Source organism: Dicentrarchus labrax, unplaced genomic scaffold (assembly GCF_905237075.1).
Source record: "Dicentrarchus labrax unplaced genomic scaffold, dlabrax2021, whole genome shotgun sequence".
NCBI lineage: Eukaryota > Metazoa > Chordata > Actinopteri > Moronidae > Dicentrarchus > Dicentrarchus labrax.
Genome location: NW_026136710.1, coordinates 15,023,464 through 15,039,756, shown reverse-complemented (window position 1 = coordinate 15,039,756; position 16,293 = coordinate 15,023,464). Strand labels below are relative to the sequence as shown.

Here is a 16,293-nt window from a genome sequence, read left to right as displayed (position 1 = left end):
AGTCAAGGAAAAGATACTAGGCTTTGTTATCAGTGCCAACAGCTGCGTAGGGATAAACTTATTCAGCATACAAACAATTTTCTCTCTTTTTTTTTGAAAATTAATGATTGGAATTGCTCAACAACAACAACAACAACGTTGTGTGATATCTGATTTGTACATATGAGACCTTGAGATACTGTTTCCCAATACTGACGTATAAGTGACTGATGTACATGAAGATATTCCTTCAGCAATGAGACAATCATCTCTCAATCTATTATTGCATGGTTACATAACTGAAAACTGCTATCAAGACAGCCATACACAGACTCAAGCTGACAGCGACATCAATCAATACTGATACATCATAGGACGAAAGGTTCAACAAAAGAAAGAGGCTAAAAAGAAGAAGGGGAGCTAGCAAAAAATTGCCATTGACCTTAGAGTTGACAGATGTAGCCAGGGGTATGGGCTTTAACAATTTGATGCGGCAGGCTCAAATTTTCCAATTGTACTGATAAAATTGGTGTTTAATTCACCACTACCATTGGTGCATTAGTGGCTGTAATTCTTCTACCCTGTATTATCCATCTGTATATTATAAAAAAAAAAGCCCTATTTTTCTAAACAGTTGTACTGTTTATATTCAAGGATTTTAGAACAAAATGTGGTAAATGTAGTTGCACAACAATCTCAAACTTAGTGTGGAAACTAAACAGCAAAGAGTGGTGGCAAAGTTGAGGCGGGCTATTAAGTCTGTGACGTCTGTATGCATGTTAGTATAAAATATTCATTTAGACTGGTATATTCTGTACTATGCATGTATACATGCCTCTGCAAATTGTAGTAATATTATTATATTTGAAGTTACTGGGATTAATTTAATATTGATGCCTCTATCTTTCAAACAAGACCATCAGTCAGAAGATTGGGTATTTCTATGGTTATTCTTAATGTGTGCCACTGGGTTGGATTTAGTCGCATTCCCCTTCAACAAATCAAAATCGAGGACAAGGCGGCAGAAACACTAAGGCTTTTCTCCACAGGGACTGCTAGAATCAACACAAAATGAAAGTTCCTTGTAGGGGCTTTAAATGTGAAATCAGAGAATTAATGTAGAATCAACACAAATAAAGTTACATTTACATTTTTCTGTTTTACTCACAGCTAGTGCAAACAAATGCAAAAATTCCAATCTTTATCATTGAGGTGCCTTGTGATGCCCAACTGGGCGTCATTGCTCACAGAAGTCCAATGGTCTCAAGAGAGCGACGTTCTTTGCTTGCTCAACCATGTTTGTCTTCCAAGCCCTCTCTCCTTCACAGAAAGTGTGTATTCTTGACATGATGGTTCCTCTTGGGGAAGAGGTGTATTCTGTGAATGTGTTCTCACAGTCAATACGTCCTCTAACTAATTGTACTAAATCTTCGACTTAATTGGACAGCAGTTTTGACCCATATGGTTTCGGTGGGGTGTTTTGCTTGAGGTGATAGGTCAAAGACGAATTACTTCTGTGGTAATTAAATTTGGCTTGCTGCTTACTTTTGTTTTCTCAAAAGAACCATCTGGAAACTTTTTAACGTGAAATTTCCTGCCTGAAACTCCATCCATTTTTAACCAGGATGGTTCGATTTGGCAGCACTCATTGTCACGGGTCAACAGTCAGCTGCCACAGGAAGTGAACGCAAACCAGCAGCGTTTATTTTTTGAATATTATAAATTAATGTAAAAAACAACAGTACTTTTGACAGGGCTACATGAAAGGACACTGCAGTACTTGGGACTTGCTTGTGATATGGGATGAGCTTCTTGGGCGAGGGTGATTTGGTGAAGCTCCTAGTTAAAAATATATATGTGCATAGGACAAATACTGACAAAATACCTTTATCAATCATTCACATACCTCAAGTTGTGCAGATGAGTCTAGCTGAGCTCTCTTGGCCTCAGGCTCTCCAGCGTAGGGACTGCGGAGGGTCTGTAGGAAGAGCGCTGCCTTCCTCTTCCTCTCCGCCTGTAACTGTTTCTCCTTGGACTCCTTAGATGCCTGGGCCAGTTTCTCTCTGGCTGCAGCTGCTAGACGATCCTCCAGTTTCTGCTTGGCTAAGGGCACGGAGATAAGAGGGTAACAACAGGAGGGAGAAGGTTGGATGAAAATGAAAAAAAATTGAAGTCATTGTCCTTTTTTTTTCTCCACCACAGCTAGATATACCTCAACCAAACTGCTATTAGCACGGAGAAAATGATTGAGACAGAGGAAAGGGGGGAAACAGTAGTTATGCTCTGCTTTTCACTTGGCCAGCTTTTTCCTGACCGCAAGTGTAGTTTCAGATTGCACCTCCCTCGCTTCACCCTCCCTTTCCAATAATAAAAACATAGTTTTATATTATATTCCATTTCTGCAAAATCCTCCAAAATGTTACACACACAAAAATAGAGACAGACAGGTCAAAAAGTGAAAGATAAATGAGAAAGAAAGAATGTTAAGAATAAGTTTCCACTCATACAGTCACATCTAACTAAAGTGATGTCTGGCATTTTTTCTGAGTTTCCCAGTGCTGTGAATTGACAAAGTTCTTGCTCTAAATGATAAGGCCTGACTAAGTCTCTGGTGATAGGTAATTTCATGCAATTCAAGGTTTGTACAGAATAAGTAAAGTAGGAGGGAACATGTGGGTGGGGAAGAGGAGACAGACATCTGAGTCAAATTGGGGGTGGAAAATATGCACGGTTTTGAGAGATGAGGAAAAGAGATGAAGTGACAGAGATGGGTAAGGGATGGATAGGTAAGGAGAGCACAAGAATGAGACAGGGCACAGAGAGCAACAGGATGAGTGAGACGGAGAAAACAAGACAAGACAGTGAAGTATAAAGCAAATGCTTCTGGAAAACAAGTTTAAGTTATGCAACCGCTGGGGCTACTGTTATCTCTTCAGGATTAAAAATAGGCTGGCTGCCGAGGCAAATCATATTTGAGTATAGTGTGAACAATAGCCAAGTGGAGCAGAATCCATCTGTACCCAAGACAGTGACACAATACACTGTCCTGGCCAGGCTAAATCTGACTGTGGCATTTATAGACTGATTTGATGGACTTTTTGTCCAGCGTGCTGAAAATATTTCGCCATTAACTGATAAGTCAGTTGCCAAAAAAACCTAAATAATCATTTAGGTTAATAAAAGATTTTTGGACCAGCTAACTTATTAACACGCAGTGGCTTAATTACACATCCAGCAGATACGGAGCAACATTATCATTCATTTAGAGTCATGTTTCTGGAACACCTGGTCAAATATTCACTCTCTTTAAGCTCTGATTTGGTCTCTACCAGTCCCTGAGGTAAATATTTGGTGGTCAAAGTGCATATTGCATAGTAGTAGCTGCCCTTTCAGACAATAAATACACATAAAATACATGTAACAGCTGAAGACGTACACGTAGGCTAGATACACACTCATGACACATCCAATGAAAGATTAAAGCAAATAAAAAAAACAAAACAAACAGAACACTAAGTTAATTGTACACTTCCCAGGCCTCAGTGTACAGATCTATTCAAAATTTTGATGGAGGTGGGTGCAAAAGAGTATTTAAAACAGTTAAATTTGCATTTTGGGATTCTGTACCTTCTGTCAGAAGGATGTGGGACGGGTCCAACAATAACCTCCGCGCCTGCCTGAGTACAGACTGCTCATAGATGGACTGAAGGGAGAGCTTTTCAGTCCTCCCCATCACCTTCATAGCAGTCTGTACCAGGCGCTGCAACTTAGATTTGGACTGTGTGGAGAGATTGCCGAAACACGCCGTCATCCTATACCTGATGACACTCTCCATTACTGCCTGATAAAATAAAAACATGATGTTCTGGATGACACCGAACACCCTCAGTCTGCGTAAAAAATACAGCCTTTGCTGTAAACGGGGAACATACATTATCTAAATGATCACTCCAGCTTAAGAGGTTATCAAGGTGGAAACCCAGATACCTATAAGATGTGACCTGTTTGATCTCCTCCCTGTGTATGGACAGTGGAGTATGATCCCCCACCGATCGAGGGTCAAACACCATCTCTCCAGTTTTTTTAATGTTAATGATGAGATAGTGTACAGCTGCCTGCTGCGACCGACACTGTGAAAGTGGTGAGAGTGATTCAAAACAGGAAAGCTGTGGGCCAGACAGCTAAACAATGAGATGAAATTCACTATTAACCCCCATAAAGTCAAGGAGAGCTGCAGAGTCAGGTGATAATTCTCTGTAGAGTTATCACTACTAACAACCCCTTTCACATTTAATGTTATATATTATATATTAAGAAAATATTGATTATGAATTCACATAGAGAGCAAAATAAAAGTCTGCAAGTCTCTATGGCAAGCCTCAAAGCCACTGATTTAAGATATACTGGTATTTTAAGAGTTCTCCCACCACTATTAAACATGCACATCCACTGGGAAATGTTTGCAGCGACCTAAACAATTCATGTACTTATCACTGGAAAACTGCATTTACTGTGTGTTGCTTTTTTCCAGCCCATCAATACAGATTAGCGTTCTGCTGCCACCGATTCTCCTGCTATCTGATCAAGTTAGGCCTGCTGACTGACAGCCACTTTGCCACACAGCAAAGCCAATTCAGTCAGCTATTTATTAGGCTTTTCAGGCCTCTTTCTCTGGCCGTCTGTCAGCTCAGAACATTACACTCCCAAGACCGTTCCACTGAACCTAAACAGGATCTGTCAGCCCCCTTGATGCTGAAAGGTAGCACAATTGTCTTAACTGTCTGTCCGTCCATCTTTATTGGCTCTATCTTACAGCTGCCTTTCCAGTCAAAGGGAGATTACTACATTTTGCTCTGTCCTTTGAGATCTCATGGAACGATGAAATCAGTGTCTTTAAAGACTTACACGGTCTTAAGGGCATTTGGCTGAACAACTGACAAAGAGGATTGGCACCTCAATCATGTGTCTCTGCAAGATAGCCACATGCCATTGCATCAGAGTATGGTAAGTATTGTAGAAAATATCATTCCATCAAGCACAAGCACAGAGATAGACATTTAGTAAGGAGAGCTATAACAGATTACTCTACTGCCTTTTAACATTTTCATCACTCCATCATTGAAGCATCTTTCAGATTCACAGCACAACTAAAAAAGACTTAATTGCGACAGATAATTACGTACTTCTTCCTAACATTACTCACTTTAATTTCTTGTTGTTAATAGAGATTTCACAGCATTAAAATGTGTCACTTTTGAATATGTTTTTTCTAGTACTGTCTACAAGCTTGAGAGGTTTAATCTAATTCAGTAAATTTAACTAAACTATCCAGCCACATAGCTTCTAATTGTTGTAACTGTCTCAAATCTAAGATACTTTAAAGCCTTTGAGAATTATTTTTATTCTGTAACATTAAATATTCCTGACTAAATAAGCAACAATTATGAGTTATGTGAAGAAAAAAAGCACAGTGTTAATGCTCAAACATACAGCTAATCAGCTTCATCAGTACTGTGTGCATGTGGTTTGATCATATTTGATTGACAGTGGCCTGGCAACATTAGCAAACAAACACAAACCTGTCATCACACTTTGATTTGAGCAATGTCAATTATGACTGGTAGATGAAAGTACATGGCATCAACAAATACAGAAATCTCTGAAACAACCAAAACTATTCTAAGAGATAATCATTCATCACTAATAGTAAAAGAGGCTGATTGAGAACGTTAAGCTAAGTTGTATACAGTATAACACTTAATGATGAATTAATAATAATAATGAATAACCATGAATTACCATGCTTACCAGACAGAACAATCTACTAAATTCGCAAGGTTTTCACAATGATTTTGGTGATGTACTCTAAGCTAGGATTTTTCAATACAGAAATAAGACACACATTAATACATTTCTAGTAAACAAAGTAATATACTTGAGGAGAAAATGCTGTAATATTGTTCTTTGACATCAGCTTTTTTTGGCTTGAGATTGAAGTATTTTAACTTTGATAGAGACGGTTTGAGAGGCAGACACCTCAGCACCTGCTTAAGTAATAATTCAGTTATTAGTATTGATCAGCTCACACAGGCATACAGTATGATGGCCATTTTGTGAGATGACATTCAGATTTTTTTTTACACCACTGATGAATAAAGCTTGTGTGTGTGGCTAACACGTCAGGTCAAATGGTTTAGTGATGATTGCAACTGCTTCAGCATATGGTGGTTGTCAGTTTTTGTTTGACAAAGAAATACGAAATATAATTTTATATTTCAGCTGCTTTGTGATAATCCAAAGAGGCATGCAGGGGAGGGTGGAGCAGTCTGAATTTCTGTAGCTAAGAGGGGGCAATTGCATATTCTGGAGGGTGTAAAAGTATAACAAGATGCAATGAATCAGCTTCAAGTACAATGGCGTCCAGCTTCTAGTAAAAAAAAGCCTATTACTTTTGAAAGTAATAGCCAGTGATACATAAGAATATATGAATATTTTAGAGATGTGACTCTAACCTTGAAAATAAAATTGGCAACATGCAATAGGCAAAAGTGGTGTTTCTGTAAAAATGGTTAAGATCACCAGACAAGCAGTGATTTTATTAGGTCGGCTGATTAATAATGATATAGGTCCTTAAAATCCTAATCAGAGCAAACAGAGTGTAAACCTCTTGCAGGGCAAAGAATGTTTTAATACATGTATTGTAAATGTGTCTGTATAACTGTACACGTTTTCTTTTACTTTAGTTTAGGAGAGATTGAAGAGAGCCAGTATGTAATATTCTACAGCCATGAAGGAACAAACGGGAGAGACAAAAAAGAGAGAATACATCTCCATTAGGCCTTTGGAGAGATATATGACTGTTGTTTGCTATACTACACAGCTTGTCTCTTACTGCAGGGTACACCCTGTTGAGAGAATGTATAATTGAGACTCAATGGATTTATTCATCTCCTCTCTTCCCCTCTTGTTTTTTTTCCAATTCCAACCCTGCCAGAGAGTAACAGCATGCCAGTGGGTGTGACAGAGGTGTCTTGTAAGCAACTGTACTTAAATGCTGAGGCTGGGACAAAGAATTTAATTCTAGCACTCTCACATTTAATAGCCACGAAGCTGAAGAAATGGAACTCTGGCATAACCATCGTCAGATGCTTTATTAACATTATGTCAGTCATACAGGCAGAATAAAGCAGATGATTGCCTGAATGCAAACAGACAGGAAAATAAGAGTATAAAAATGAAACGTTGTTTTCAGCTTGAAGGTAATTCATAAAGTAAGTCAAGTGATTATTAGATACCTATTTTAATTTGTAGCAAATCTTTGTCTGTCCTTTTCATACATTATTTTTTCTGTATTAGAGCTGCCTAATAACTCATAACGTGACTTGGAGAAGGGCAGGATAAATATTTTATTATTTATTTTATTATTTTTTGAACTATTAATTCAAAAAATATTTTTTAGTAACGTTACCTTGTTTTGCCTCCAACTCCTCCAAACTGAGAGAGGGCCTCTTCTCTTCTGGTGCACTGACTGGAGGAGGCTCCACCATGTCAGCCCCGTCTAACACAGATTGTAGCCCCTGCTCATCCAGCAACTGCAAGAAAACATGTATGATAATTTATTGCTAATTTCAAGGTGCTAAGGTGCTATATATTTTCAAGGATCTATCCATACCAAAATACTCTAGATTTAAACACATTGAATAGACCAAGCTGAACCAGACCTTGTCCTCATCTGAATCGTCATCCAATCGAACTCTGTTCTTTTCCAGCGGCAGCATGTCATTTTCTTTTGCCTTGATGGCAAAACAGATGGGGGCAAAAGAGGCTGGAATGGCACAAAGAGAGAGGAAGATAAATTTGATTTAGATAGAACACAAAGGATTCTGAAGTCAACATGTTCATAACAGGTAGAAAATTCCTGCCTGTGCTTTTTGTGATTGACAAATTCAGAGTAAAAGGAAAAGTGCATTGACTAAAGCAATTAGACTTCTCCTTGACAGTGAGTGTAGAAAAAGGTTCAGGACAAGGACGAAAGGAAAGGCTCGAGGAAAGATCGAGAGAAGGCCAGAGAGAGAAAGAACAGAAAAGAAAGAAATATGAAGGTGAAGTAGTAGAAAAGGGGAGCCAATGAGTTTTTACGAAACAAGAAACAGACAGACATACCCACACAGACATGCACAAGCAGAATACAATGTAGAAAGAGAAACATGCAGACAGACAAACAAAAGGACAGAGAGAGTTGCTCACAAAGCAACTGTTTAGATCTTGAGCAGCGATGATGTGTCTGCTCTTGTAGAAGATTAAAGCGTCACCAGTGTGCCTCATTCCCTAACGAAATAATCTTAATACAGGACTTCGATCCTTATTATGCGAGGTTGGATAGTTTAATTGTGCCCTGGTCCAACTAGTTATTAAGTTTCCCCTGTCCTGTCACCTTCATATAGATGTGATCCCAAGCCTTAATTTGCATATTGTGTGCATGTTTATGGGTCCTGCCAGTGTCGTGGTAAGCAGACTCTTTCATTTCTGTATAGACATTTCAAGCCTGATATCACCGAATGAAATTGCTAGCATGAATACCAACAGACTGACAGACAGCTGTGCATAAGCACCACCAATGACACATACACACTCTCACATACACTAGAGTACTGTGCATGTATACTCAACATATGCACATATTTGCCCAAAGACTTTGCATATCATTTACTGAACCAATGAACTAAAGCAGAGGAAGTAAAAGTACTACTATGCTCTTTGTATTTCTGTTCTCTTTTTTTTTTTTGTACTAGTGTCCTACCTTTTGTCAGCTTGGACTCTATGGCTGATGTGTCTGACTGAAGTTGATCATCATCATCTTCATCATCATCTACTGTCTCACTCTGGATGAAGGAAAAGAGAGTAGAGAGAGAGAGAGAGAGAGAGAGAGAGAAAAATACACTGTAAACTTATTTGAGACAATTTCATAGTTCCAGTGTAGACTGTTAAAAAGTAAACAGGTAACAAGTTGCACAAAATTTCTCCATACCATCTAAACTTGTCTACAGTGTTTTTCACATTATTGGTAAACCAGTAGGATTTTGACAAGTCGCAGATGGTGCTGAAAATTAGATTGTCTGGAAACCTGTTCTTGTTCATTTTTACATTATGTACTTCTATGATGAGTAGGAAGTACAGGAGTGATATCGGCAAAAAGTAGGTGTTAGCAAAGTTTTCAAAAGAAACATCCAGATGAGCTGGTTGTCTATGTTTATCTGTCATAAAAAGGACACATCCATGGAGTGAATGCTTCTTTACTGTAGGATATCACCAGAGGATGCATCTGCAATGTAAGGATGAGTCTCTCCTCTGCGTTGGTTTCTAATAAAACTATACCTGTTACATTTAATTACTGTAATTACTCATCTACAGGGTTCTATCTTATGTTTACACCTGTGAAGATGTCTCTCTATTATATTAAATGTTGTTGTAGAGGAACTAACAGCAACTGTGGAGGACAGAAACATCTGGCTATGAGTTAATGGATATCATTCAGTACTTTTACATTTCTGTAGTGGAAGCATGTAGAGGTGCCGAGAAGAGTAGAAAAGGTCAGGAGACCATTAACATGAGCAGAGGACTCCTTATAGTTGAGACAATCTTATAAAATGAAAAATTAGATTTTACACTTAGCTAATGTCACTGCACAGTGATGGAAGATAAGGGGGAAGAAAGCTGACAATGGGAATTATTAACTTAAGCAGCAATCTCTGGCAGCAAGCCAACAGTTTTGCCTCTCTTAATGGGCATTCAGGTAAGCTGTGCAAAACATGGCTGACAGGTCTGTCCTATGTTTATTTCCTAAAGTAATCTACTTTGGTGTATAATCGATATAAACACATCATTTGTGGGTTTTTTTGCAAAAATTGTCTAGCAGTACTCATTGCAACAAGACACTTCTATTGTAGACTGTGATGAACGTTGTCTTTTTGTAGCAGGAAACATAACTATTGGTTGCATAGGGCATTAGGACAGTTGTTAATGTACAAGGGGTTTAGAGAGGTGTCAAGTCATGCCATTGTGTAAATAATCCCATTATTTCACTGAATGGCCCTGTTTATGTCTGATTAGAATGAATTTATTGCGCTAGTATATTTTTGTTTATACTTCTTAATCTCATGTCTTTCCTCATTTGCCTATCTGGCAGTATAATTAGTTGCTCAAATAGCTTTACACGCCTTTAAATGGCTCTCTAATATCCCACTGTATGGTCTGTCACTCTCCTCACATCACAAGTACCTGCACAAAGCCCTTATAGCTGGCTTGTTTGCCCAGGCCAGATAACAAGAAACCCTCTGTAGTGATACCTGTGGACCAAGTGCTCTTAGCCACTATCCCAAATGTAAACTGCAGATGGAATGAAAGGGAAAAGCGGCGATGAAGGCAACGCCACAAGAGGAAAAAAAAAAAAAAACTAAACTCATGAGGTACATTTTGCCATGTTTGAAGAATGCTTCAAAGGCAGCTTCCTACTATTCAGCTGTAATTGAACAGTGCTTTCAACAGTGAAAGCACTTTACAGAGGCCCCAGAGAATATAACTCCTAAAAAACTCTAAAAATCAAAGCTCACAGGAGAAGAAGCAGGAGAAAACTCACTCTAAACCATTCTGGGAAGACCTCAGTTGGAATTAGATTTTGCTCACATACACCTTTAGCTTAGCCTTTTGAATCCTTAGCTACCTTGATTCACATGCTTTGCAGCAACACTCAGGCACGTGGCAGATCAGAAGGTATTAATGCACCAGCGTTTCACATCAAGGCTGAAAAACCTGTGCTGGTTGGAGGTCTTCGGCTTTGCCAACCAACACTCCATAGCCAACTTTTGACCCCTCCTCAAATGATTTATACTGCTGTGCATGGGATTTCTGCTTTCTTTCGATTCACAGATTTGTTCAAAAATACTTTACTCCCACTCCCAGCTCAATTCAATCATAAATTCAACAATAAAAGTCCTCATTGTTACATTAGGTTTATACATTTTTTATCAATTCAACGCAGAAGAAGATTATAGCAATATGTCCAGCCAAACATAGAGCATTGTGCTTATGTTAAATTGACTCAATAAGGGTTAATCTGACAGCAGACAAATTTAATTGTCATTTGAATCATGCCTTTAGTAAATGTGTCAACTCACCTCCTGTTACAATATTCTCATTAGTTATTTATTTCAGATTGGCTAAAATACAGTCCTTTTTGGGCTTTCATTCACATGTTGGCTACAGACGCACTGTCAAAGCCACATGGGTGTGGCTGAATGTTAACAAAACAATTGGTCTTTTATGCTTTTTCCAGAAGTGAAGTGGTGCTTAAGTTTTCTATTAGATGCCAGAGCTGATTGAAAGGATCATTTTAATTGTTAGAAATATTTGTTTGACACTTAAACCTGAGGATTTGGGTGAAGTATCACATTAAACACTGCATAACAACATGAATCTGTCACTTTCTGTGCAGCTCATGAGCAGAGCTCTCCAAACAGGAAGGAGACAAGTGTAATAATGATTTGGATGATTTTTAAAATGCTCCTTTTTACAGTACAGTTTTATTCAACCACTCCAAAAGTGCCACATTCAGAAGATTTTAAAGAAGTCATTGATACTAAGACAAAGCAACAGCATCCCCACATCCTGCTGCTGTCTGCTTTGACTGATTTTAGCCCTTTGTCAATTTTTCCATTAACTATGAAACTATAAATAATGGCACTGACTGAGAGGAGCGATATCTGCATCCCATTACCCACAGCACCAATCACAAACACAAGACAGGTTTCTTGATAGAAAAGCTGAGCAGCTGCTTGTTGGAGCAGCCTGCGCTGTGTCATAATGGGCCACACTCCTCTGCACTCTGACAAGCTAATTGATTTGATTCGTCAGAAGACAAATTGCTCCTTACAAAACTTTCTCACTCACTTCTCACTTTCTCACTCTGATACAAAGCAGACTCGGCAAACCTTGAATATATTTAAGTATGCACATGCATGAACATATATGTACATGTGTAAGAAGCATATATCTACCCACCTAGCTATTTGACTATTCATATCACATATAATCTCACCAAAGCTCAGCAACGAGACCTGAAAAACACACTGAGATACACATTCTGACATATTCTTGTTAAAATTTGACCTGTGACACAGGATGGGGGCTAAACTGCTATTGTTTATCCATATTAACCACACTTGAGTTGTCCATTATTATCTGCATTAGCAGCAATTGTATAACCCAACTAAAAAACAGGGTAAGTTATATTAAGGTGACCTTGAATGTTACTGATTGATTACTCTAGGGAAACTAGCTGCAGTTCTAAAACCTTGAAACACCTCATATACCTAGTGACTTTGCTACAATATGCGTAAGTCCATTCATCTTCAATGGTGTCACAAGATCAGATTCTAAAGGGACCTTGGCAAGAAAACAGGTTGTGCTCTGAGGGAGTTGAGCTCATAATTGCTTTCATTTTATGCAGTTAGTAAGATTTAATATCAGTACAGAGAAAATATATAATGCATCTCTTGTCCTTGTGTCCATTCATAAGCTAAATTAGTGCCACCTTTGGTAGAGTTAATTTTAAAAGGATAGGTTGACATTTTTTAAGTCGGTTTCAAAACACTATTCACATGCCCATATGTACATTCAAACAGTTACAGTTACTGCCATGGTCTGAGAAAACACAAAGAGGGAAATTTGAACCAAAATCTTGGAAAATTCCAACTTGAGTTGGCAAAGTCAAACTGATGCCTCATCTTTTAAGGGCCAGCAATATATCCCAGCCACTGACAGGTGCAATGATAACCAGATAATCAGTGTTCACCAGTCAGTGGTCATAATGTTATGGCTGATCGGTGTATTTAGGTTCTAAAGGTACAGCTAAGGTTCAGTCAGAATAGTGACACAGGGGCCCATTCCTGGGGGCAACTAAACTGAACTCACTATATTACTTGTAGAAAGCACTCTACTGCTGTAACCTGTATTTGTTTTTTCGCCCTGCTTCAAGTATTTCATGAGGGATACATAGTTCCAGCAGCTGGCCATCTTGTGCAAAATCTTCCCATGTTTGGCTCTGTTGTAAACATTGCGTTACATTAAGTATATGCATTAACAAATGTTTTTTTTTATCTCCAGAGTATAAACTAAAATAACTGACAAAAAACAGGTGTGGAATTACAGCTTACTGAGCATGATTTCTGCGAGATTCTGGGGCACTATAATGCCAAGGGGACTTTCATTTCCCCAGAAACAATAACCTCTTTCCTAACCCACAGGGAATTTGTTAGCAACAGTTACTGGTTACCCAATACACCATACAGTATATACGGCATGTGCCACTGGGAGCTAGGCGAGCCAGTGAGATTGCTACATGTCTGTTGGCACTGCTGCTAATTGGGTGGGATGCCTCATTAAAGTCCTGTTACACCATGATTGGATTTCAGGTTTGATGCAACAGTGATGGGGAGTGGAGGTCTTGCAGCACTAGCAAGGCTGGACAAGTAAACTAGCATTCTACCTTGATTGTATAAAATTGCTGATACAAGGGAGACTAGACTGGGAAGAACTGTAATTCTCACTGGTAGAATCTGGAGTTAAAGTATTGAAGGTGGAAAAGGAGGCTGGTCAAGATAGTGGGTCTTTTTGAAAGTATTACTCTGGTGCCCTGTAAGGGGGCTGTATCCACCTTTGACAAAACTCCAATTGGTATCTTTTCTTGTTCCCACATCACTCTCATCCTTCATTTCATATTTTGGATCAGGATGCCTCTAATATGTCAGGTCCCTGCTTATCAGCAACAAAAAGCAGCTAATTTCAAGGTTGACTGTAAGTGCAGCAAATGCTTAGACAATCTTTTCCCATGTCTAAACTTTGGCTGCAAACGCTGTTAAACAGAATTACATACAGGTGTGGAGAAGAGTCAGGTTGATGACAGGAGACAAATGTGTTTCTCCTAGGTGTGAAGGTCACCTGGTGGGATGATGTGCTATTTGTCCCTCTTGCTCTCTCATATATATTTCTTACATTAGCTCCTTCTATCATATATTAGTTCTGTGGATAGTAGTCTTTTTCCGCTTTGTTTTTCTTAACTAATGCAAGCATTATAACACTGATCTTTCATTTTGAAAATGTACTTCATCTGCTCTGTAAAACTCATGTGCCACTTGGCGAGGCTTTAGGGCTTCATATAGGAGTTTTTATGGCTTATGATTCTGTAGCAGCTGTGATAACAATGTAGCAGTACAGTCATCATAACCATTATAATTCATTAACTGGGGGCCATAAGTACCCATACAAAATTTTGTAGCAATGTGGTAGTTTTACTGGTGATTTGTATCAAACACCATTGGGCGATGGCCATGCCTGCAATGCCCCCTCAGTTTAGCCAAAAATGATATACCCTACAGCCAAAGTGGCCTTGATACCCTGCCTGCACTGGCGCAGCTAATTTCACTGTTGTCCTGTTAATATGGTTTTTAGATACCAGTGTCTTTTGATGAGATTTTGAATTCTTATATTGGACAACATCAAGTGAAAGCTGCACACATAACCAGTAGTGGGTTTGATCTCGAGCACTGTATGAACCGCTGGAAAACCTGGCTATTTATGATGATGGTTTGAAACAAATCTAGCAATTGCCAATCAGGAGACAAACTCATCCTGATGAGCCAATGCCACAAATCTGTGACTAGACAAGAAATTTACCATATAATGTTATGCATTTCTCATACAGATCTCTATAGCGTTGACTTAGCTGACCCAGTGGCCTGAAAAGTGTTACGTTCTTCTTCGTTAACCTTAAATGTATTATTTCAGTGGATATCAAATCATTGTTTAATTTGATGGGCAAAACATAAATTTTTGACACTTAGGTCTAGAGTTTCATTATTTCATCACTTTGGTGTTGTCAGTTTTGTGAGGGCACAAAGGCCAAGTGGCCATGGCACTAAAATGAGTGTGTCAAAAATACATATTTTGCCCAAAGGTGTCAAGATGTGGACAGGAATGTAAAGTGGTTAACAAAGCTGGAGGGGGGTCTGTCTGACGCACAGAAACACACACACTGATACATATATGAAGCGTATAGTACCTCTGGCAAGAACCTTCCTTCCCTCTGCATGAAGTAATTCTTCTTAAACTCGTAATAGGTGTTGTACTGATGCCAAGACTGCAGAAAGTCAAACCTACAGTAGATAGAGGGAAGAACACATACTGTATGAGATGAGAGGTGAGCACTCATAAAAGATGAGCCAAAGGATGATGAAGAGGTTCTGAAGTATCTGAATGGAAAGTTACTGATAAAGAGTTCCTAAAACCCAGACCTGACCGGGGCAACAGCTTTCTTTCTGGTAAGAACACTTACCGTGGATCATTCTTGGCACGTACACTGGCCTCAAACTTAACACCATTCCTTGCAACGTACTCGGCCAGCTTGTCTATGACTGGCTGGATGTCAGGTGGTGGGGGTATGATGGCTTGCGGTGCTTGTGTGGGAACTTGAGCTTCTGGTTTTGCACTGTTTTGGGGGAAATGAAAGATGTCAAGCTGATGTTTGCTTGTTGTGTTTCGGCTAATAAAACAGGTATGCTGTCATAGTACTTAATTTTTGATAAAGCAAAATACAAGAAACACAAAAAAAATCAATAACCTGTTAAATGCAACTAAAGCTATCAAGGAGAAAATGTTATTACACAGGGATGACCATTACTTCCTACCTGGTTTCTGGTACAAGAGCAGAAGCAGCAGAACTGGTGACCTGAGAGGGGGCTGTAGCTGGTGGTGCCAAGGCGGTAGTTTCAAGAGCCGTGGGTGTAGTTCCCAGATTAGGCAAAGTCACAGAAGACGTAGGGGGAGCCATGACAGCTGAGGGCATATTGTTATAGTAGGAGCTGGCATCTATTCCCGGGGGAGGTGGGGCCAAGCAGAACGTTCCATCAGGAAGCATGTAGTACCCGTAGTACATTGCAGCTGAATTTGCTGTAAAGACATGAGCAGGAAATGATTACACGAAATTCCCCCCAGAAATGCTTCAATTGTGCCGGATAAACATCTACTGTTACTTCATGTGGACACAAAGTGCACAGTGTAATGCAATCCATTCCACAGCCACGCTATAAATAACAACTTTGAGAGGATCATAAAATTCAGTTTTTGTTAAGACTGTCACAGTTGCTGATTCTATAGTGACCTTAAAGGCCATAGCTTGCGTGCTTTCATGCTTTATGACGCGAGTGCAGGCAAAGTGTAAGCAGCTGCATTCGAATTTGCCACATCAGTGTGGTTGTTGCT

General features: G+C 39.2%; 1 protein-coding gene across 3 annotated transcripts in view; it reads right to left on the bottom strand.

Moving 5' to 3' along the window:
- Window positions 1–16,293, bottom strand: part of sfswap (splicing factor SWAP) — a 52,001-nt gene that overhangs the window by 20,102 nt on the left and 15,606 nt on the right. For all 3 annotated transcript variants that reach the window (XM_051412485.1, XM_051412486.1, XM_051412487.1), the window contains exons 8-14: window positions 15,720–15,981; window positions 15,368–15,520; window positions 15,095–15,188; window positions 8,780–8,861; window positions 7,701–7,804; window positions 7,448–7,571; window positions 1,886–2,082 (exon numbers count right to left, since the gene is read on the bottom strand). In XM_051412485.1, coding sequence (XP_051268445.1) covers window positions 1,886–2,082; window positions 7,448–7,571; window positions 7,701–7,804; window positions 8,780–8,861; window positions 15,095–15,188; window positions 15,368–15,520; window positions 15,720–15,981 — 1,016 coding nt within the window. The remainder of the gene's footprint in view (window positions 1–1,885; window positions 2,083–7,447; window positions 7,572–7,700; window positions 7,805–8,779; window positions 8,862–15,094; window positions 15,189–15,367; window positions 15,521–15,719; window positions 15,982–16,293) is intronic.